We start from the raw sequence: 24,869 nt of genomic DNA on the forward strand, positions 1-24,869 counted from the left end.
GTAAACCTACTAGAGGAAACATAGGACTACCTGTCATTTCTATTAAATCATGTTAGTAAAGTAGTATTTACAGTAAACCTACTAGAGGAAACATAGGACTACCTGTCATTTCTATTAAATCATGTTAGTAAAGTAGTATTTACAGTAATGTCAGTAAACCTACTAGAGGAAACATAGGACTACCTGTCATTTCGCTCATTATTGCCACTTGTTGCCAAACGAACGCGCAGTTGCAGCAGTGGTAAACTCTCACCACGTGAGGGCGGCAGAGCGCAGCCTTGCAAATTTGCCAAATCTTTAGAATTGACATGCATCTCTCTATTAAAGGTTACACAAGCAGCCAAATAATACTAGGCTACTTGAAAATAAATACCAAAGAAAAGTACCCTACTTTACAGGGGCCCAGTTTTGAATTTGTAGGTGCTCTTTGAGAGCATCTCTTTGTAGAGGAGTGAATTCAGTGAAAGCCATAGAAATACAAAAAGTAAAGTAAAGTAGTCTGTCTAGTTTATTTGTACTTAGGCTACTATACTACTTACTGTCCAGTCCAGCAGTCCCGCCACTGCCACAGGTGAGAGAAGAAAACACATTTTGTGAACTACCCTACCCATGACTTTTGTAGTCCTTTAAGTTGTATACACAGAGCCGTGTCACGTCACGTGTTGTTAGAAGCTAATACAGGAAGTACAACAATGAAGAAGATACGAGTCACTTTGTGAATCAAAGAGGCAAAACATCCTTTTAATTCTACAACAAAGTGTTTTATTGATTTTAATGCTGACAGAATTGTTCAGCCGCGAATGTTACCAACATGGCTAAAATGTTGGGGATCATTATTTTAGGGCTCATTTTCCTGTCATCGCAGGTAAGTTGATGTTTGCTGAAAATCTGGATCAAAAGCAGGCCCTTTATTATGTTGGCGAAACATTAGCCCTGAAACACTGTATAATCGTCATGTGAACCATGGCTAGCTAAACATGGGTGCGTGTTTTATATTCGTCAGTATTTTAGTTTTCATCACGAACTCGGGGCTGTTATCTAGACAGAAACTATAGCCTAGCTAATTAATTCGTTAATGAGCCATTGGGAAAACTTGTAATTATTAAATATGCCTTTATAAAGCCATCGGTTTGTAGAGTTAATGTGTTTATAGATCCCAGCAAAGTGTAGTTCAAATAAGCTTATATGTCCGTGCTCTGGAGTCGGGTCAGCCCTGACCAAAAATAATGGTCAATTTGTATTTTAATAAATCACACCCGTGTGAAGTGAGGGGCGCTCTTATCATCATAGATCATCTCATTCCGGGCCAATCAGAATTTGCATCCTCACCTTCGTCTTCAATGTTTGTGTTACGCAATGTTTGTGACACTCAAAATTGTGCATTCATTGTTATGTCAACAATGGCATTTAATGTTTGTGTTTAGGACAAAAGTTGAGTTACACACACATGCAGTGACGCAAAAGCTGTGGCATATCGCCCCTCAAAAACAAAATGCCAGACGCCGCCTGTAGGCAGAGGGCTTGTGTGAACAATGAAATGATACTGTATTGTTATCTACAAACTGTAACGTGTTAAGTAATTTAGCTATTAACCGTATGTTTTGATTGATTGACAAGTGTTAAGGGTCAGGCTTTAGAAGAAGACTTGTCTTAGCACCATCATTAAAGGTATATTCAGTGATTTCACTTAATTCAAATATCACTTATTTTTTTGTTTTGTTGTGATAATCCTCCCTACTATAGAGTGTGCTGGCCATATAAGGAGTTCCTCCCTGTCCCCAGTTAACCCCTGGGGGTCAAAAAACCTTAGGTTTCGTTTTTGACTCTCTATCCTGATTGGACGAAAGGCTGGGTCCCACAGCCAAAAACGAAACCTAAGGTTTTTTGAGTGAAATCACTGAATATACCTTTAATATGTTGCTCTTGAAGTTAAGTGTTACTCTTTTTGAGTGCAGGAGAGTTTGAAAATATGGTTGTTTTCTCTCTTCCCAATGAAACATTTTTAAAGTAAAAGTGGTTAAGTTTGACTGTGTATTTTATAAACATTTAACCAAGTAAGTATTAACAAGAGCTTAAATTGAGACTAAGTAATGTATTATTTAATTATTAACTACATTGGAACACAGGTTCTTTGTTGTATTAACAAGAGCTTAAATTGAGACTAAGTAATGTATTATTTAATTATTAACTACATTGGAACACAGGTTCTTTGTTGAATTTCCTGAAAGAAATTACAGTTTGGGACATACAAGGTATGTTTCTGTTTGTATATGTTGTGTGTCTACTGTCTAACCACATCCAGACTACCAGTCTGTAGGTGTTGCTGGCCACAGGGTAGATTACATTATGTGGTGGACATTGTCTTATGTATTCATGTTCATCAATGTCATTCATGTTACATTGTATGTCATATTTAGCTGTTCAGACTTCATATATTATGTGAATATTATTTCAATGATCAGCTGCTGTTGTGAACACCAGACAGCCAGTCACAGTACAGCACAAGGTATCGTCCCTCTGGGATATAGGATTTTGACTGTCTAGGGGTGCGTTCGGAAATGCGCCCTGAACGCACTGGTGTGCTCTCTTGTTGTTCGTTTATTCAGTGCACTCGGTGCGTTGTCGTTCGAAAATCCAGTGCGCTGCGCACCGGGTGTGCCGAGTGCCCGCACTGAGCGACCCTACCCTGAAGCTGGGGTTGACCGGTGTGATTCGTGTGAATGCGTCACAGGCACAGCTGTGGTCGTTCGTAAATAAGGCACACTGAACGCACTCTGTAATGTCACCGCCCACCACACTCAACAAACTGACCACATTCCCGGTGCGCATTTCTGAACGCACCCTAGGAATTCCCCCAAAGCAAGCTAATGTCATCATCTGTTCCTAGGTCACAGTACAGTGGTTCCAGAATGTGGTTGACCTCTGACCCATGCCAGTGATTTGGCTTGGACTAATTAATGTATGCTTCATTCCCAACAGATAAACTGCCAAGAGGCCATATTGCACATTTCAAATGGATCTTCTGATAAAGAGTACTGCCTAGTGTACAATAACAAGTGGAGCAACCTGCCAGAGACTCTGGAAACTGCAGTAAGATGTGTTTTCTCTGCTTTGTTTGCTACAAACACTTAGTTATCCGTCTGACTACATGATCGGTCTCAAGAACTGATCCATGGACAGCGTTTCTATGGATCCTTAAATAAGTCTTAAATCTGTGCTCTTAAAAATGTCAGACAGGTCAAATAAGATTTAGGAGTTATTTTCTTATGTTGTATATTAGTGAGTTCTTGGCCTATATACTTAGATCTATGTTTTTTTTTTTTTTTTTTTATATAATTTCTACACTAGACTAATAAAATAGCTGATGTACAAGCTCACAACGTGTCGCAATGTGGCACATGTGTGCTTGATAGATCGGCTATTTTTGTCTGAATTTCATCCTCAGAATAGGGTTTACATTTAATTGTGAGTGGCATTAAAAAGTCTTGAACGCAACAAGCCTAAAAACGTGTAGAAACCCTGCACGAGGATATATATTTCAGAAGAAATGGATTCTCCCCTCCGCAATGTCATCCCATTTGCTAAACTGTACTGTACTGTCCCCCCCCCCCATAGGAGCAGTATGAAGTGGTGAACCTGACGTCCACTCTGCTGTGTGATGCCAATGCCACTGGGATCCCTCCAGGCACGCCAGTGAAGGGCAAGGCCCTGGTGGTGATGAGAGGGTACTGCGAGTTCAGCCAGAAGGCTCAAGTGGCCCAGGACCTGGAGGCAGCGGCCCTGATCCTCGTCAGCAACGAAACATTGGTAGATCTGCTATTTTTCAATAGCTAAAGCATAACATAATGCTAACACCAAAAGGGGTTCCCGCCCAAAATGGGATAAGCTTGGAGTTGTGTGTGTGTGCGTGTGCGTGTGCGTGTGCGTGTGCGTGTGCGTGTGTGTGCGCGTGCGCGTGCACTGCATTTGGCTAGAATAGAGGTTAGAATGGATGTATTAATTAGGTGTTACAAAGAATGAAGTCTCGTACCAAGTGGAACAAACTTCAGAAGTGTACGTGTCTCTTTCTGGGAACTGTTGGATTCATTTTCACTTTTCAGCATTAAACTAAGCAACCAGTGACCAGGTCCAGCGCTGCATGTCAGGCAGGGTTGTTTGTGTATGAAATCGGGAGATTAACGGGAGAGAAAGGGTTAAACAGAGGAAGGCTTCCGCTTGAATCGGGAGTGTTGGCAAGTATGCAGAATGCGGGGGGGGGTGGGGACACTGGCCATGATACATTCCTGCCCTGGTTCATGCTATCTTCAGTTTTCACATATTGAAACAGTATACACAAACCTCAATGTAGTTGGTGTTATCTTTCCACAGTGCCACATTGATGCTTGTTATAATGAACAAAAAGGCAGGAGATCTAGGCCACAGCTGTTTGCTGGGCGTATCGTTCTTTGAAGAGCGAAAGACTAAATTGATGGTGCATGGCCCCAATGACATTCCTCCTTCCCTTTGGTCTAGAGACTCTAGAACCCTTTCTAAAACGTTCAGAAATGTGATAGACGAATAACATAACATTTATGGGCAGGATTCAGGAACCCCTTTCTGTAACTATACCTTTCAAGACTGGAACCCATTTTGGTACAGTATATAGCAACAATTTTTTTTGTCATTTTTGAATAAATATTTGAAGGTTTTCAGAAAACCTTTGTATCAGGATTTAGATTTAGCGTTTTTAGAATTGGCCATAGTTCTAAATGGGTTAATCAGTCAATGAGTGGGTGTTTCTTAGGTATATAAAATCAATAATCAATTTGTATTTGTTATAACCAATTTATTCTAGTTCTAACCGAGTTTCCTCTTCTCTTTCATCTCACTACGTGGCTGTGCAGATCACTCCATCAGCCAATCAGTCGGCGTATGATAAGATCCACATTCCCCTGGTTCTGATGAGGTACCGAGACTTTGGCGACGCCCAGCGGGTACGTCCTCTCTTACATATATATCTTTTAATATTGTTATTCTATGTATTAAAAAAAAAAAGCCAATTAGATTCCATTATAATCGACAAGTGTCTCGCTAAATAAAATAGGCCTATTGTGTGTGTGTGTGTGTGTGTGTGTGTATTCGTAATCAATTCAATTGATTTATTAGATTAAATGTTGCAGCCCTACAATAAAATAAAGAAATAAATAGGTGTGGGAGTGCTATTTGTGGCACAGACTACATTTGTACACATGGACTATAAAACCTACATCTTGTTCGTTACACTCCGTTGCTTTCCGTTTAATGGTTGGTTTAGTTTAGTTTGGTTCATTAGAAATGTAAATCGTGTGTGTGTGTGTGTGTGTGTGTGTGTGTGTGTGCGCTCAGGTGTTTGGTGTGGTGATGCGAGCCCAGCTGTACGCTCCGCGGCCGCCTCACCTTGACCCCAGCATTGTTGTCATGCTGCTGATCGCCGTGGTCACCGTGGCTCTGGGAGGCTACTGGAGCGGGGCGTGTGAGAGGTAAAGATAATGATGGACGGTCAAATCCCTGACCACTTTCAAATCAACCTGGCATCCCTATTTTGGGCAACATTTTTCAAAAAAATTCTACATGTTCTAAATTCTTTCAAGAATTGCATGTCTACGACTACAAGCTTTATGCGGTGCGACGCGGTGTGAGCTTATAGAGGAGGTGTTTTAGTTGTGTGACACCAGTGTACGATAGCCGCCTTGTGTCCAGCCTTTTCACATCTCGGCGGAGAAAAGCCTGGTCACGACCTAAAGCAGAGAGTGTCTATAGGGGCTGAACTTCGCATTCTTAACGACCTAATACACTCTCTTCATTCACGGAGAATGTAAACAGATTTGACCTTAACGTCATTTAGAGACAGATGGAGCAGAAGACTGTCAGGAGGAGGAGGAGGTGCCGATAAAGCAGACAGCGGTGATGTCTTCCTGTACTCTCCTCTCAAGGTCATCATCTTTGTTTGTCTCCTTCAGAGACCGGTTGAGCGGAGGGACATTGGGAGGAGGTGGAGCAGATAAAGCAGACAGCGGTGATGTCTTCCTGTACTCTCCTCTCAAAGTCATCATCTTTGTGGCTCTCATGTGTGGCATGCTGGTCCTCATGTACTTCTTCTACAATGTCCTCGGTGAGTAGGCTTGCATGTAATTCACCACATTAAACATGGCATCCCTATCTTCGGCATTTCAATTCAATTAAATTAAAATGTATTATAGTGTCAAATCGCAACAAGTTGTCTCAAGACACTTTACAACCAACAAAGATCCACCCAGAGCAAGCAATATTGCGACAATGGTAACGAAAAACTCCACTTTAGGAAGAAACGTCAGGCAGAACCCGACTCTAGGCTGGGCGGCCATCTGCCTCGACCGTGGCATGAAAATATACACACGCACACACACACACACACACACACACACACACATGTGGGGCGCACACGGTGGCCCACATGGTGAGGGGCGCACACGGTGGCTGCCACACGATTGCAGATTCACTGCCACTATATATTATGTTACGATGCATGAATGTAGTGTGTTGTTGTATAAGACGAAACCAGTCTGGGACATAATTGGTTCAAAACTGGTTTAACTTGTCCTTGGCAGTCGATGAGATTAACGTGTTGATGTTTTCCAGTGTACATCATTATCGCCATATTCTGTGTGGCCTCTGCTACCGCACTGTTCAGCTGTCTGGATGCTGTGATGGACCTACTGGGCTGTGGCACTGTAAGGTACGAGTGTGCACCATTTCACCTTTTTTAACAACTACAGTGGTTCAGTGTGGGCGAAGCAGATGGTAGACAGACAGATGGTGTGTTTGGCCTTCAGTAACAGTGACACGGTGTGTGTTACTGTTCTACACAGGCTCTCTAAACAGAGACACTATGTATTTCAGAATGAACAAACACGATCATTCCCTAGAAAGAACACATCTATGTAAAGCGCCTTGGATAAAGGCGCTATATAAATGCACCATTTACCATTTAGGAATGTGTGGACCAAACAATGTTGCATTTCTATGTTTGAGTGGTGCAACCACTCCCTTACGGAGCTACTGTATGTGTGTGGGTGGCTGGGTGGCTGGCTGGCTGGGTGGGTGGGTGCGTCTGAGCACGAAAACAGCATTTTCACCATCTGTGCACAACCCAACACACACATAAACACACACGCACATATTAACTGTATATACTGTATGTGTATGGTGATTTCGGGGGTGCCAGTACAGTACAGTAGAGGGACCCCCACACGGTAACTCTGTCATTTCTCAACCGTTTGGGACGCGGGCGTTCCTGTGGGTCTGGAACTTCCGCCCCCCCCCCCACCCCCACATGGAGTTGCAACACTCACTTCACACGCGTGTGATTTGTTTTTAATATTCTTAGAATTACACGCACGTTTTTCACAGATTTTGCCCCCCTATGAAAGGGCTCCCACTATTTTTCGTTTTTTCTTTTAGAAAAGAAAAGTCATGATGAAATATTAAAGAGTACCTCAAGTTGCCATGTGTTGCTGCTGTACTTCAATATATTTGGATAAAGACCATTTTCTACCTTGTGTCCCTATTTTGGGCATGTCATTATAGGTATTTGTTATCACAATGCATTTTGAGCTTGTTTTTTGCTATTCGTCGCGCAAATAAATATATTCAGTGTTTACGTGCCTCTGTAAATGTTTTATTACTTTTTCCACACCCAACAAAACCAAACTGTATTTTTGATGTTGTTTGTACAGTTCTTTCTCTGAATCATAATGTGGCAAGAAACCATAACCTCTGCGTGTGTGCCTGTCTTGTGTCTCTCTGTGTGTGTGCCTGTCTTGTGTCTCTGTGTGTGTGCCTGTCTTGTGTCTCTCTGTGTGTGTGTGTGCCTGTCTTGTGTCTCTCTGTGTGTGTGTGTGTGCCTGTCTTGTGTCTCTGTGTGTGTGCCTGTCTTGTGTGTCTCTGTGTGTGTGCCTGTCTTGTGTCTTTGTGTGTGTGCCTGTCTTGTGTCTCTGTGTGTGTGTGTGTGTGTGTGTGTGTGTGTGTGTGTGTGTTTGTCCGTGCCAAATGTTCCCACAGGTATAGTAGAATGTGAGAAAGTGTCATTGTGAGGACAGTTTTCTTGGTTCTCACAAGAGAAATGGTTGTTTTACACAAACACATGCGTTAATATTTGAGGCGAGCGGGGGAAACTTTTTTTTATTGGCTTTCAATCATATAACTATGGTTTCCATAAGTTGTTTGGTTGTATTGCAGTTGTTCATGAGGCTTGATTTCATAGGTCGTGCCAGGTTGATTTCAGCGGTTCAGCCGTCACATTTATCAACGCTAAGACCGAAATTACGCAAGGATCAACTGTTTACGATCACTTCATAAATGCCGTGCCGACGTGAGCGTATGCTAAAACCCACGCTCGTGTGTGTGTGTGTGTGTGTGTGTGTGTAGTTTCTCCATCAGGAACTCGACATTCTCCGTGCGGTCTCTCATCCTGGCTGCAGTGTGCATCAGTGTCGCGGTGGTCTGGGGAGTCTACAGGAATGAAGACAGGTACTGTCTGTCTAGCGGTCGGTCTGTCTGACTCATCGCCGTCTGTCTGTCTCACAATACTGTCTTCTGTCTGTCTGCCTTTGCTCTCTCTCTCACTCACACACACACACACACACACACACACACACACACACACACACACACAGATGCGTTGCATGCCAGTCCTTCCACGCCCTCTGTACTGGGGATTTGTCATCAAAAGGGAAGTGGTTATTGGTTAAACTGTTTGTGTGTGTGTGTGTGTCAAACCTGTGGTGTGTGAGATTCCAAACATCATGTAAGAATGTTGTGTGCTATATTTCAAGTCTCCAAAAAAGACACATCCAACCTAACGTTGAAGTTAAAAATCGTCTCTGTAGGGTAGAAAACTCTTCATATTTTTATGTTTTTTTAAACTTTTTTCATAATTGAATGCACTATTTTGTATACTTCGTTGTATGCAGTAGTAGAATAAGTACTCAGATGTTTTACTTTTGTATTTTTGCAGTATATGGTAGTTACCCACAATGTAGAATTACCTTTGTTACAAGTAATGTAAAAGACCTGTATTAAAAATGTTACTAGTAAAAGTAGAAAAGTAGTTGATTCAAAATATACCACCAAAGTAAAAGTACTTTTCTTTTTAATAGCAGATCTACAAATGTGTACATACTGTAGTGTAGATTATTTGAAAAGTATAAAATTGGTTTAATGTATGTTGTAATAATAATTTAACACTAATACATGTTGTAGCTGCCATCGATGTAAAAGAATGGAGTGGATTGGTTTCAACAGGTGTTTTTATTTTATTTTGGAAGCATGGATCGAACACCATGAAAACTATGAAAAAATAGAGAATAAATACGTACTTACATATCAGACATTTCATAGTTTCCTTCAACAATAAAAGCAGTGCATTTGAATAATCACGGGAACAATACTACCTCTTATTCACAAATGAAAGAACCACAATGATAAGCTGATGTCACTGAGACCCAAATCCCTGGGCCGTCCCAATGACAGTGAACAGGGGAATATGTCTTAGCATTTTATTCTATATTTAGATATGAAAATAGAGAGAGACAGGAAACTGAGGGCAGGGAGACTTTGTGAGTCAGATTTCGACTTCTCATGACTAGTCTAGGTCTGGAGGAGTAGAATCTACAAACGAGTGTTGACTCATGCTTCCGTCATACAGTCTGGAAGCTGTAAAACGGTTAAATTTCCTTTGTAGCACTTTCAGGGGTGTAATTGCAGACATTGCTGTAGCATATAGCTATAACAGCAGAATTAGTTGTCTGGCTTGAGAGACTATAGAACGCAAGTATGTTTTGTCTTGGGCAGAGTTTTTCTAAGCCATTAGAAAGTGGGCCAGAATCAAAGGATAATTTAAGAATTTAATCTTGAAACAGACTCTCTTATATACAACCAGAAGAAGTGCACCTCAGAGCACAGGTCTCTGCCAGGTTATTCACTCATAGAAGGGAGTGGAATACAGTATGTAGGCTTTTAAGGAATAATGTTGAAGTTATTGCTCAATGCTCAGACATGCAAACTTTAGGTGCCAATGTTAGCCAATTAGGATGCAATATGAATAGTCTTGACCACGCCTTTGGCCTGGCGGAGACGATACAAATGATATTGCTATAAAGGTAATGGATAAAATGTGTGTGGTTTAACCCATTCTGACCGGGCACCCATTTTGGTGTCAGCATCATGTTATGCTTTAGCTATTGAAAAATAGCAGATCTACAAGCTCATATCGCGCCACAGAGTGGCGCGATACGAGCTTGTAGGTCTGCTATTTTTGAAAAATCGAAGAGCGACTGACATTTCTAGAATCTGATCTCAGTTCAGAATGGGTTAACTGCACACTGATAGTACTGTGTGCGCAATCAGATTGTACAGGTGCAGATAGAAATGTTTAACCCATTTTGACCTGAGATCAGATTCTAAAAATGTCTTCTAAATCCTGACAGTTTTCTGAAAAAGTTATGTTTCTATGTCAGTCGTTCCTCGATTTTTGAAAAAAGCAGACCTACAAGCTCGTAGCGTGGCACTCGGTGCCGCGCTATGAGCTTTTAGATCTGCTATTTTTCAATAGCTAAAGCATAATATAATGCTAACACCAAAAGGCTACAGCCTTGAATGTTGCACTGTCCAAGTACGTTAATTAGTTCATTAAAAAGGTAAAAAAAACCAAAAAAAACATTTGTTTTTAATCTGCAGCTCTTCCATTGCTCAAGGTCTGTTCTCAGATACAGAGAGAGACCAGAGTGTTGTCTGGAATCTAGCTGGCAATAAAACAAAGTCAAAGGTTTCAAAGTTGGCAATGCAAATGCAGCATACCTGCAGGTCGATTTTGAAGGTGCAGTTTACCAGGTCGTGATACATAAATTGGCCTCGCTCTGCGCACATTCGTATTATGAAAGGCATATCGGCCCGTGTTGAACGCACTCGGCCCGTGTTGAACGCACACACATTTGGCATACCGCGTCCCTGAATATTTTAGCATTGTGGGAGTGTCCATATGTTAATTATTCTCGCTTTGCGCAATTTGCTATTAAGCCCCTTGACCTAAAGACACTCAGCGCATAACGATTAGACGTGGGTCTGACCACCTCATAAACGCAAAAAGCACTGTTTGATTTGACACTTGAGCGGCTCTGGAAGGCTGGTAGAGTGTTGCCATGTCTGTTTATTATAAGCGGCTTATTTTTCTGTAAAGTTGCTTTGTGTGGTTGCTTTTCTTGTTTCTAAAGTGGTTATTTGGGCTTTTCTCCTAATGTTGTTTAAACCAGTGATCGTCACACAGCACATTCCCATGTCAAGGATCCCCAGATGAATGCATTTGCCCAACTAAGGACAGCTAATCCAAAAATTAAATAAAAAGATTACTTTTGAAAATAGCAGATCTATACCAGCTCACAATGCATCACATTCATTCATTAAAACTATGAACTCTGACTGCAGGGGGATATATAATGATCATTATAACAATGTGCAAGAACATATTTAAAAAGAAGGAAGAACTTTATATTTGTGGACAATCAAAATATGTTTTTTTATTTTAATGTGGTGTCATTCAAATTAATCTGGATATGGCAGACTCACTATTTAGAAAATAAAAACATGGCACTTCATTTAAAATAGGTTACAGACCCCTGTTATATGCGCTTATTTTTATAGACCTATTTACTTGTTTCTATGAGACATGGCAGTTTTGCGTCTTTAAAAAAAAAAAATTGAGATTAGAAACGGCCATAATTCTTTCATTTCTCAACCTTAAAAATAAATAAAAACATCTCCATAATCCGTGGGAAATGTGCTTTCATATGCTGTATCACACCCGATTCAAGTCTTCTTCAATAAAATGCTACGAGCGAACTCAGCGAAGACCATACCATCGGGGCCACAGCATTACGCAGCACGCATTCAACTCATTCCTTCGTCGTGACTTGAATGAAATAAAATATAATAAACGTTATTTTACTGGTGTTTTTCAATAGAAACAAATAAAGAGCGTGTGTAGGCTACTGTGTGCAAGTGCAACAGTGTATACATGCATGCACTAGGCTATATTTCTTCCGTGTCGGGATGGTGATTGAGCTCTTCAAGTTCACAGCCCGTTTGGTCTTTCATAAAAAAACGTTGATATTAGCCTATAAACACTCATGGTTCTCTCATTTCTCAACCGTTTTATTAAATGTAAAAATCTCCATATTCCTTATGAATCTTGCTTTCATTCGCTGTATGGTACATGGTTCTATCGTTATCGAATTAATTAATTACGCATGGATTGGCAATTTGCCAATATGCTGCTATCTACTCGCAATTCCATTCCGATCTGAAAGGTGGGTCTGTTCTTTTGAGGCATAAAGGTGACAGCATGCAGTGCAATAGGAATAATTAACCCAAATGTGACAAAGGCATGTCATGTCTTCTATGGTGCCAGCCTGAAGAAATGTCATACCACGACCCCCAAAGTGCGCATTCCGTATGTGACATCAGCTGACTGGTAAAGAGAATAGTACGGACATGTTGATTGGGTACGTCTCAAACACGCCTTAAACACACCCATGACTAATTCAAGGCCGTTTTGCGCACTCCGCGGGGTGTCAAAAGCGCTTCTTAACATGCCCAAAATTGCAATATGACATACTACACGCCCCCAGATCATAATACTGTAATTAGATTAGTAATATAGAAGTAAGTAACATAGAAGTCCTAAATCGACCCCCTGGTGTCATCAATGCAAAGCCATTGTACAGTAACTTATCTGTTTATGGGGTATAACAGAATACTGATAAATACCGTGTGTAATCAAATTGTGCAGGTGCAGATAGAACAGCCTTGAATGTTGCACTCACAGGACATTTAGTTAATTAACAGAAATGTTAAAAAGATACATTTTATCTGGAGCTCTCTATTTGCAAATGTGCACATTTAAACCATTAAAAATAGAAGAAACTAGAAAAAGTGCCCTTCCGGGCACAGGTCTCCACCAGGTTATCCACAGATCCGTGCAGTTAGAGGTAAAAACACTTTTCGGCCAGTTATAGCGCCACCTTGAGGCTGAGTTGAAATTGTTCATGTGGCATTTCGTCCTCGGCCTAGTGGGAAAGTGGGTGCACAATTTCACGGAAATCACGCGATGTGTTCATGATTTGCAGCATTTTGTTTGAAACTGAGCACTCCTGTGAACTTTGGAAGCCAATCTTAACCAATCAGGATGGAGTCTGATAAATCTGAAAGACCCGTTTCGTTGAATGGCTCTAGAGAGACTGTGTACCAATTTGCGTGATGTTTGGACAAAATCTGTAGGTGTACTGTGCAAAAACTTATTTTGCACAAAGCGGCCTCCTGGTGGCGCTATAACAGGCCGTTCTGGAAAGTTTGGGGCAGAGGTTCATGGTTGGCATCCAGGGAGTGTGTGTGCAAAATATGGCATCGAAAAACTTGTTTTGCACAAAGCGGCCTCCTGGTGGCGCTATAACAGGCCGTTCTGGAAAGTTTGGGGCAGAGGTTCATGGTTGGCATCCAGGGAGTGTGTGTGCAAAATATGGCATCGACCGGGTTAACGGTGGCCGAGATTAGCTGTTCACGGACACACGGACACACGGACGGACGGACGGACACGCGGACGGACGGAGTGCAAAACATACTCTCCCCACATGCCTTCGGCCTGGTGGAGACAAAAAGAGGCACATTGTACATGTATCTAATAAATCACACTCATGTGAAGATAGGGGCGCTAATATATTGAAGTCTAACTCATGTTGATTAGGCGATGTAAAACAAACGGTGCCAACACAAACTATTACCCCCAATATGTCCATGGAAAATCACCCGGTGTGTGTGTGTGTGGACATTATTTCTTTCTTTTTAGATTCAGTTAGAAGTTATTTTCAAAATAATTTACTGTGGTAGGTATTCTTGCTAGCAAGCCAGTTGTGGCCCGTGGAAATATCTATATATATATATATATAGAGGTTTCTGCAACGATAATTGATAAAGAAATAAATAAGAATACATCCATAATGTCTTTTGGGGTCATATTGTCATTTTCCTCCTAGATGGATCTGGATCTTGCAAGATCTCCTTGGTGTTGCCTTCTGCTTGAACTTCATGAAGACTATCTCACTGTCCAACTTCAAGGTACCTGACTATACCTTTACCATACGAGTCGTACCATCTGAACTAAAGCATGACGCCTTTTGACACGATTTTCAAAAGGTCCCGGGTGCCGAAATCGCCTTTGGATGACTATTTTAATATCAATTGATTAGGGTGATCAACTGTGTCCTGCATGCGGTCATAACCCTCAATGAAAGGGGAAACAATAAAATGGAAATTTTCCAATGGAGAAATAGAAATTTGTCTGGCTTATGCTGTCTATGAGGACGCAGCTTTTTGAACACTTAATATCTCGGGATTCTTCTTTTTGGGTCAAAACTAGCTAGATTTACACCTCATTTCTCAACACGATATGATCCTCGCTTACAAAAGGTATGTTCTGGGTGGATTAAAGTTTCCGGGCAATACGGCTTTCAATCTAAGAGCCTCGCCCGTTGAGTTATAAGTCACCTTAGATGGCGGTCAATGAGCTGCACATATCAAAGTGTGTTAGATTATAATAATTGTGATGATTCATGTGTAAACCCAAACCATTACTCCTCCAGATCTGCGTGATTCTGCTCAGCCTCCTGCTCGTATACGACGTCTTCTTCGTCTTCATCACTCCCTTCTTCACTAAGGTACGACGGTAGAAACCATTAACCCATTTTGGGCGGGAACCCCTTTTGGTGTTTCAAGCACCGAGTGCCGCGCTACGAGCTTGTAGGTCTGCATTTTTTTTTTTTATCGTGAAAATGTGGCGCAAATCTTTGCATATACTGTATATTCTTTCAGAGCGAATGTTTTTACGGTAACTCAAATCTTTGCTTGGTGAAACGTGTCACTGATTTGAAGTCCTATCATCAAGCCCCCCTAATAGATTTGTATGTTTCTCTGGGTCCACAGAACGGAGTGAGCATCATGGTGCAGGTGGCCTTGGGCCCTGATGCTTCTGGAGAGAGGGTATGTCAACGCCTTGCTTCCCTCTTTAAAACATTTTGACTAAAATCTATTAATCAAAAATACAGCTTTTTGTTTTGCAATGTTTTTCATAGTTCTTGAGTTGTTTTGACCTGTGAACTCTTCATTGAGAACTCACCAGCTTTTATTAACAACTTGGCTGAGCACTTGAGTCAAAGTCCAATACTCTTCATTACTACCATTGATACACACGCACTTATCTTTACATTATTAGAATATGAGCAGATCAAATACTTTGTTCCTTTTTGAAGTCTGCAACAAAGGCATGGCTTTTGGATCCCATCTCCCAGACGGCGGTATCCTTCATAGCCAGAGGAGACAGTCCGTTGCAGCATCCAATTACAAAACAGATAGTCAGTCAACACTTCTGCCGAGTTGACTATAAACTCACTTAAGTGAACAGTGAACACTTGATGATATACACTCGCTGGTCGATGCTCCAAACGGCCTGGGAAGCCTCCTCCACTCACTCTCAGCTCCTCCAAAAGCAAAGTGATATTTGGGTCACAAACATATTCCAGGTAGCGCTGGAGGATGGCGTACGTGTGGAGTGGGCGAGTATGCAGAAATGAAGATATTGGATTTTGGCTTTGGTGTCACAGTTGTGTGTGTGTTTGTGTGTGTGTGTGTGTGTGTGTTTGTGTGTATTCTGGACTAATTGTACCCACCTTGTGGTTGGGTGGGGGGGGGGTCTGTCTAGGCTCACGGTAACGAGGTGGAGGTCGCTGCTGAACCACAGGCTCCCTCAGAGAAAGTAAGGTCTTCCTCCTTACCCACCCACTGTGTTTTGTGTGTGCGCCACCCTGTGGTGGGGAGGGCTGAGGGACACATCAGACTCAAAGAGCCTGGATGGGATATTTAAAACTACTAGATAAATAAGGCCCAAAATGGGGGGGGCGGGGGGGGGGCGGGGGGATAATAATTTGCTTTCAAAACCTTTCAAATTAATTCCTTTTGATTTGTTCATAATAAATGTGTGATACATGTGGGCATTAACCCATTTTGACCTGAGATCAGATTAAAAAAATGTCTTATCCTGACAGTCGTTCTTCGATTTTTCAAAAATAGCAGACCTACAAGCTTGTAGCGCGCCACTCGGTGGCGCCCTATGAGCTTGTAGATCTGCTATTTTTCAATAGCTAAAGCATAAGATAATTCTAACACCAAAATGGGTTAAACAAATAGACACCTCATTGGCCGCTGCAGTTGGTTGGAGCGACCTCATTGGCCGCTGCAGTTGGTTGGAGCGATGTGTGTTGAAGGCGGGGCGGAAGAATTTCCACTGGGGGACGAAGTACGCCGGAAGGCTACGTTACGTCACGCTGCCACTCAAGTGATTACTGGCCAATCACAGCGCATCTTTTCCCGGGACTTACAGACCCGAACATGCGCTCTGTGACGCACGCTCATGCTTCCGCGGGGCTTCGCAAGGAATCTGGGGAAAGTTTTGCCCTCCCTTGAGCACGGAAAGGGCGTTTATATGTCTACGCATGTGGGTGGAGGCAGTGGCTCAGGAGGGGCAGGTAAAGTGGCCGTCTTGGAATCCGAAGGTTCCAGGTTCGATTCCTGGCAAAGTGTCATAGTGTCATTGAGCAAGACACTGAACCCCTAACAGTTAAAGGTTCAGTAGAGGAGTAGTTGGGGCCCAACTACTCCCCATATACAGTTTACGAAGTGTCCTTCTTTCATATTTGATTGTATTTATATCTAGAGATATACTGAGTGAAGTGAGAATATACTGAGTGAAGTGAAAAGCACTCACTTCCTCCATTTCATTGTCATTGAAAAGTGATTAACTTGTTGACACAGAATTGGTGGTTGAAAATTGGTTAAATATTTTAAAAAGCATTATTTGTGTGGATACGAGTGTGTGGATATGAGTCCTGTGCTTGATTTTACTTTGTTGCGCGCCAGTGTCGTACAGAAGAAAATATTCGATCTACAACCTCACAATGCAATGCAACATGACATGTGAGTTTGTAATCTTAGGACGGAGTGAATGAACTGCAAGCAGCATGTTTGCTGTTGCTTTGCCGGCTCTTATTGTCTTCCTCTTGCTATTACAGTAGTACATGGGGACTGTTCACTTACATATGTTCAAGTCAAGAGTGTACAGTATATAATGTTATCCAATCTATACAATGCTGTATAAACAGAGCCCTAGACCCTTTCATAGGCATGGATTTGTATTTTGTACATTTAAATCGAGCTGAAATGAAAAACATGTTTTTCACACTTTTCTCTGCAGCTGCCTGTGGTGATGCGAGTCCCACGGTTCGCAGCCTGGGCTCAGAACTTGTGTGGAATGCAGTTCTCCATCCTGGGCTATGGAGACATCATCATACCAGGTAAACTAAACAATCTATGAAGATATCATCATACCAGGTAAACTAAACATTCTAAAACGGGTAGTCCCAATACTTCATTCTGATTGGCTGGTTACCGTCACATGACCGGTGTAAATTTAACCGATAACCCACTCCTTCAATCACTTTGTATCATCCTGCAGCCTTGTAGCTGAACTGGGGAAGGCGAGCGCTTGATTGCTTTACAAACACATGCCGTGTGGGCGTCTAAGCACCGCCCGGCTCATTATGACTGTGAATGTGTGGCTCCAGGCAGCCCCGTAAATACATCAAGCTCTATTCTCCCGTCACATAGTCTACTTGCCGAGCAAAACAAGGAAGTGTTGTGGCTCTGGCTCGCTCGCTCTGGTGGCGCAAAGGTTAATATTGCTATATGTTTGTAACCGTTTTAGAAAAGCAATAAGCCACTCGAGGCCCCAGCTTACCGGGTATTTTACACTGGCTGGGAGGGTAGAAGCCCCTCCGCTGCGCGTCAGGTCTGCCTACGCCCCCAGCCAGTGTAAAATACCCGGTAACCTGAGACCTCTCGTGGCTTATTGCTTAAATCTATGGAGACATCATCATACCAGGTAAACTAAACAATCTATGGAGACCTCATCATACCAGGTAAACTAAACAATCTATGGAGACCTCATCATACCAGGTAAACTAAACAATCTATGGAGACATCATCATACCAGGTAAACTAAACAATCTATGGAGACATCAGGCAGTCCTCTCGTCACCTGACGGCTGCCAGCAGACCTTTTCTCCCCTTCCTTGTCTATTGTTCTTGTCTATTGTTCTTGTCATATTCAAGTCATATCTTAGCATTTTACCAATTCTTTGGGTGGCCCTCATGGCTTACCAATAGGCCCCCGCAGGTTGAGAATCACTCACATAGTGATTATGTATCAGAAAACCTGTTCATGAGTTTCCTTCACAAAAACAACAAATATCTTTACAAAGGGCAAGGTCCGTTTAGAAGAAAACAAGTTTTGCCTTTATTTTATATATTTTTTTATGGAGGGACAGACAGTAGGCTGACAGGAAATGGGGAGAGAGATGGGGGGGGGGGGGTGACATGCATTAAAGGCCGTCGGGATCGGGAGTCGAACCCGCAGCACACTGCCAGACTGGATTACCAGCCAAGGTGCCTGGACCGCTGAGCCACGGCTAAGGCCACAAGTTGCCTTTTTGAATGACCCTTTTCCACCGAATAAAAATCAGTTGAGGAACATTCTGTATCAGGAACTATACTGTAGTGGTCTGACCTGTTCCAATAACTATACTGTAGTGGTCTGACCTGTTCCAATAACTATACTGTAGTGGTCTGACCTGTTCCAATAACTATACTGTAGTGGTCTGACCTGTTCCAATAATTCATTTTCATTCTGTATTGGTGAGCAGGCTTGCTGGTGGCGTACTGCAGCAAGTTTGACGTGTGGATCAACAGCTCCAGGAAGGTCTACTTTGTCACCTCCTGTATTGGTAAGTCACAGTACAGACCATGTTTCTCACAGTACAGACCATGTTTCTCACAGTACAGAGCATGTTTCTCACAGTACAGACCATGTTTCTCACAGTACAGACCATGTTTCTCACAGTACAGACATGTTTCTCACAGTACAGACATGTTTCTCACAGTACAGACATGTTTCTCACAGTACAGACCATGTTTCTCACAGTACAGACTATGTTTCTCACAGTACAGACATGTTTCTCACAGTACAGACCATGTTTCTCACAGTACAGACCATGTTTCTCACAGTACAGACCATGTTTCTCACAGTACAGACATGTTTCTCACAGTACAGACCATGTTTCTCACAGTACAGAGCATGTTTCTCACAGTACAGAGCATGTTTCCCACAGTACAGACCATGTTTCTCAGCTGTTCCACCAATACTGACCGCATTTAACAGGTGTGATTCTCTTTGCTTAAAGAACAACTTTGTTTTTCTTTCAACCAAGGTTTTAGCTTGTTATTTAAGGTTTTGAGGATTCAGCTTTTACGGGGGCCAGTTTCGAATTGCAGCTGTCCATAGGTGCGGTTTTGAAGGAGTCAAGGGATTTGCATGTCTTAATGACTGCTGTTTGGGCGTTCCACATTTTGGTGGCATAGGAGCGAAATTAATTTACCTTGTACTAGGGCTCCTGTACAAGGTTAAAAAAAGTACAGTAAAAAAAATATTACTCATATTTTACTTTCTCTAATAACCTTGGTTGAAAAAACCCAACGTTGTCCTTTAACAGCGTTATGCAAGCTTATAATGCGTTGCATTGCGAGATATTTTCAATTAACGTTTGCCCATTTTCTCCTTCTTGAGGTGCCTACAATAGTATTGGGTAGGGCGGTTGAGGAATGGGAGACATTGTCCCTACTACTGCAAGATAAGAATTGGACATGCATTCATACTGTGTGTGTGTGTGTGTGTGTGTGTGTGTGTGTGTGTGTGTGTGTGTGTGTGTGTGTGTGTGTTCTCTCTCTCTCTCTCCATAGCCTACTTCTTGGGCATGGTGGTGACCTTCACTGTGATGCTGTTGTCAGGGATGGGTCAGCCAGCGTTGCTCTACTTAGTGCCCTTCACCCTCGTGGCCTCTGCCCTGGTGGCCTGGCGCAGGGCTGAGATGAAGCACTTCTGGGCAGGAACCCCCTATGAGGTGAGACCTACCTGGAAAAGGCAGGCTGTGAGCTTGTGCATCTGCTAATGGCAAACATATGAAATATGGATAAAGTGGTTAAAATGATTGTGATGGTATATTAACACATTTAGCTGGACCCCTGGGGATCCCCGGACACAACTTTGAGAACCATTGTATAACGTTAGCACAAGCACTACGCTGCTATCACTCACTCACTGCTTGGTCCTCCACACTCCACAACAAGCACATTGCAATCTGTGATGTATGATTTTTAAATCATACATCAGATCTATATATTCTACTTCTCTAACTGAGATGTTGTAGATCAGGATGTGCTGTCAGTTGAAAATTACTTATTTTCAGTAAAGGTGCGTTCAGATTTAAATGTTCGCCTCGGTGCGTCCCGTTTCTGCTGCGCCAGGTCGCACCACGCCCGCCCGTCCGCGGTGCTCGCGCAACTTCTCGTCTTTGCATAGACTTTGTATGTAATCGCGCCGTTCTAACCATCCAAGTCTGAACGCACCTTAAGTCACACCACCATGCTACAGAGTAGGGCATTAACCCTTTTTGGGGAGGGAACCCCTTTTGGTGTTAGAATTATGTTATGCTTTAGCTATTGAAAAATAGCAGATCTACAAGCTCATAGCGAGCCACCGAATGGCGCGCTACGAGCTTGTAGGTCTGCTATTTTTTTAAACTGTCAGGATTTAAGACATTTTTTTAATCTGATCTCAGGTCAAAATGCGTTAAAGAACCACCATTCTTCTGTGCGTTAGAATCTGATCTCAGGTCAGAATGGGTTAGGCACTTCTGATCAATCGTTTCAAAAAAGTAAAAGTAGAGGTCATGTCTCAATGTGTCGTATGATGTCGAGGAACACTATCCCTTCCAGTTCTGCTCCCTACTGAACAGTAGGGAGCAGAACCAACGTAACGAAGGTGCGGCTACAGAGAACACAGGCAAATGGTGTTTGTTGGCGTGCCCGGCCAAGCCGGAGGCACCACAGAGCAATCGAACCACAGTCTCCACTGGTGGGCATGCAGGAACTCCACCCCCTGGCATTACACATGTAATGCAGAGTACACTGAGATGTCTTGGAAACACAGGGACATTGCAAGATATCTCGAGAAAAAAAAAAAAATACTTGGCATGGTGGTGCGTAAGTGCATGAATGCATGCCTTAAAGATCTGTGTGTGTGTGTGTGCGTGAGAGATAGATAACATTCTGACCTGGCTTCGTCTCCACCAGGTGCTGGACTCATCCAGGGAGCCTTTGTTGCCAGGTGTGCTTCCTTCCTTCCTTCCCTTCCACCCAGTGTCCCCTCCCCCCTCCTCTACCCCCTTCCCTCCTCCATCCTTTCAGTGTCGCTCATGCAACCTTCACCAGCTTCACTCATTATCTTGTCTTTTTAACTATTTTCCTTTCTGTGGTCCATAAGATATTCAAACGCAACCAAAATTAGAAGTTTTGGAATTTGGAAAAACACTTCATCACCTTCTTATTCTGATTATTAGGGAGGCATACTATCATCCGACGGAGCAATGCTCCGAGGTGTGCTGCGGGTCGGGAGAGGGTTGCGGTTAGGTTTAGGTGTCTGCCCCGGGGGAGGTTAGGGTTAGGGTGAGGGAGGAGGTAGGTTGTCGTTCGGACCAATGCTCCGTCGGATGAAAGTACTGCACTCGATTATTATATAAATTCAATATATCTCTTTTTTCTGGAAATGAAAAATGTAAATTGTTTTAGGAAATGAAGAAAACCATGCAATACTTGGTATTGCGACTTTATATATTGTCAATTACTTGCATGAGAGGGAGAGAGAGGTGATGGAGTTAGCTGCTTTAGCAGGCAGTTTAAGGGTCCAATGGTCTCTAAAACTTAGTTTGGCCATTATTTTTAAGAACTTTCACCAGCCAAGCACATATGACTTATTTGACCACTAGGTGTCGCCAGAGCATTGACATTGTCCCGAGTCTCTTTCACCTTGTGGAACTTTTCCAGGACATTCCACAGTGGACCTTTAAAGCCATGACCCCGAAGGATTACCTTCACCATTAACTTCATTTCTTTATCCCAGAAGGATTACCTTCACTTCACCATTAACTTCATTTCTTTATCCCTGCAGTCTGGCTGGCTTTCACAGCGTGTGCTTTTGTAATTTGACTTATGTGTTATAATTTTCTCCTTCTGCTTGTCTTCCAACCAGTATTTTAAGTTTCTCCTGACTCATTAGATATGTACTTTATTAACAACCAGATGATAACTGCCCCCTTGCGTTGCATGCTGTTGCTTGGTCTTAACCTGGGAGGCCAGTGGAACAAACTGCTATTCATGTTTTGGTGTAGCTGAATGTTGTGAAATAGTATAGAGCTTGTAATTGTAAGCTGTTCTGTACTCATTCTGTGCTACAAGGGGATTATAAAGGTCCTTACACAACCGGAACATTTATTTAGTGTAATTCATTTAATGAATTTAAACTGCTGTTTGGGTGTTATGAGTACATCCACAATTCCACACTGAACACAAATATAGTGAGGCAATAAAGTGACTATTATTGTTCGAGATTTATTTATTTATTTATTTGACAGGGACAAAGCTCATTAATCAACATGTCAGTTTTCACCTCAATGTAAATGGGCCAGAGTTAGCCAAAGCTAAATAAATACATTTATTTTAACCTGTATTTATATGGCATCACAAAATTAGTAGTTTGATGTGAAATATTTGCCAATGCATTTTCATATTTATTCGTCACGCTCCCGATGTGTAAGGGCCTTAAAACCCATTTTGGGCGGGAACCCATTTTGGTGTTAGCATCATGCCGTGCTTTAGCTATTGAAAAATAGCAGATCTACAAGCTCATAGTGCGCCACCGAGTGGCGCGCTATGAGCTTGTAGGTCTGCTATTTTTGAAAAATCGAAGAACGGCTGACTTAGAAACATAGCTTTTTCAGACATTTTTAGAATCTGATCTCAGGTCAGAATGGGTTAATAGGGACATCTGTCCTCAACCAGGGGTCTCTATGTCAGGGACCTCCACAATGACATTCAGACATGGGCACTCTCTTCAAATGTCTTATTGTTTCGGTTTAAATTAAACTAAATTACATTAAATTGTCCAAATGTTACAATTGTACATCACTGTCTGGTATATTCTATAACACTAATGTGTATTGGATTGGCTAGGAACCCCCTGGAACCCCCTCAAGGATGCTTGGTGATCCTCAGTCTGTCCCAAACAATATGTACAGTATATATTACAGTAGCAGATACTTCTAATCAAGATCACGATTATTTCAAACTTTTGTCTATATTACGATTAGAGCTGGGACTCGATTAAAAAAAAAATCTAATTAATCAGAGGCTTTGCGATTAATTAATCTAGATTAATCGCATTTTAATCGCATATCAATATTCAACCCGAGAACAGCGAGAAACCTTTTTTTTAAATGTTTTTTGGTATCCCAGTGAATCAACGAATAGTGACTACAGGATACCACTCATTTTCAACATTTTACTGTCATTAATATAGCTGTTGTGGAAATAATAATAAAAAGTCACCCCATTCTGTGTTGCCTAGAACTGGAGGTCTGAAAAAAAATTAGTAACAGTAACAAGTACATCTAAGTGACATCACAAAGCTGTACTTACTTCATATTGTTACTGTTTTTTGTCAGACCTCCAGTTCTAGGCAACACAAAATGGGGTGACTTTTTATTATTTCCAGTTTTCAGTACTATAGAAAAGCGCCCAGTGAGAAATGTTCCGCGGTGAAAAAGGTGTGATTAATTTACCTGTAGTTAATCGCGATTAATTTTTCTGTAGTTAATTAATCTAAATTAATCGCAATTAGTCCCGGCCCTAATTACGATTAAAGAATGTTTCTTTTTTTTTAGTTTATTGGTAATAGGTTTCAACAATTTAGTACAGTTTGAACATACCTTTTTTTTCATTTTCTCCCTCACCCCATCCCTCCCCCCACAGTTATCGTCATCATTAAATCAATATAAAAAAAATAACATTATTAATTAAGAATGATTTTTTTTAACATGAAAGTAGAAGATGTACAAGCTCACGTGTCGATGTGATGTGTTGTGAGCTTGTAGACGGCTATTGTAGTGGTTAATCTATCAGACTAATCAATTTAATGACTAAATTGATGTAATTATAAGCGACAAAAATACATATATTCTGTCTGTCAACAAATCTGTGTCAATTTGTTGATCATTTCTACGAAAAATATATTCAATTATTATTTGATTAACCTACATGAGCAACATTAAGTTAGTTATTGGTTCAGTTAATTGCCCAATGCTCAGCCCTAGTACGTATGTGATGATTATAGTCAACTTTCTAATTTCTTTCTGTTTTATTGTATTCTTCAGAGGGAAGAGCTGAGCAGCGAGATATAGGAGGAGACAAATGCTGAGGTTCACTGATGAGCAACAAAACGATCAGCTGGAGATGATGAATGTGTTCAGAGCAAGGGAAATTATTTTATTATTGGTTTTGTTTTGTTTTGTTTTAGAACAATGTGGGTTATGGCTGGGAACACAGTGTTGTGTTTGTAATTGACAATGCTTAGTAAAGACCTGACAGATGCTTTTAAATAGTTAAACACTTAAACCCTATTTTCAATTAATTAGAAAAAAATAGCCAATCTAATTGTAGATTGGCTATTTGTATTTTTTACTTTTTTGAAAATCTACAAGCTCACAACATGATACATTGGTCAGCTATTTTGAAATAACTTAAATGGTCATATTTTTCAAAAATGT

The 24,869-nt window shown here is 41.7% G+C and overlaps 1 protein-coding gene across 4 annotated transcripts in view; it reads left to right on the top strand.

The window, feature by feature from the left end:
- The first annotated feature begins 676 nt into the window (after positions 1–676).
- The window catches only part of sppl2a (signal peptide peptidase like 2A), a 24,800-nt gene continuing 607 nt past the window's right edge, over positions 677–24,869 (top strand). Inside the window, exons 1-17 of one of the 4 annotated variants that reach the window (XR_014568911.1) lie at positions 677–865; positions 2,980–3,090; positions 3,616–3,807; positions 4,884–4,973; positions 5,365–5,498; positions 5,979–6,130; positions 6,637–6,733; positions 8,425–8,526; positions 14,082–14,163; positions 14,688–14,762; positions 15,028–15,084; positions 15,803–15,856; positions 17,351–17,450; positions 18,858–18,938; positions 19,951–20,111; positions 21,311–21,376; positions 24,477–24,524. Coding sequence is in view for 3 of the 4 variants with exons in the window: in XM_083759046.1 (XP_083615172.1) it covers positions 812–865; positions 2,980–3,090; positions 3,616–3,807; positions 4,884–4,973; positions 5,365–5,498; positions 5,979–6,130; positions 6,637–6,733; positions 8,425–8,526; positions 14,082–14,163; positions 14,688–14,762; positions 15,028–15,084; positions 15,803–15,856; positions 17,351–17,450; positions 18,858–18,938; positions 19,951–20,111; positions 21,343–21,376; positions 24,477–24,520 (1,620 nt within the window). In the remaining variant the exon portion in view is untranslated. Of the gene's footprint in view, positions 866–2,979; positions 3,091–3,615; positions 3,808–4,883; positions 4,974–5,364; positions 5,499–5,978; positions 6,131–6,636; positions 6,734–8,424; positions 8,527–14,081; positions 14,164–14,687; positions 14,763–15,027; positions 15,085–15,802; positions 15,857–17,350; positions 17,451–18,857; positions 18,939–19,950; positions 20,112–21,310; positions 21,377–24,476 lie in introns of all 4 variants that reach the window. The other 3 variants (XM_083759046.1, XM_083759047.1, XM_083759048.1) reach the window with 3 other exon arrangements.

Source organism: Protomyctophum parallelum (assembly GCF_964188405.1).
Source record: "Protomyctophum parallelum genome assembly, chromosome: 2".
NCBI lineage: Eukaryota > Metazoa > Chordata > Actinopteri > Myctophiformes > Myctophidae > Protomyctophum > Protomyctophum parallelum.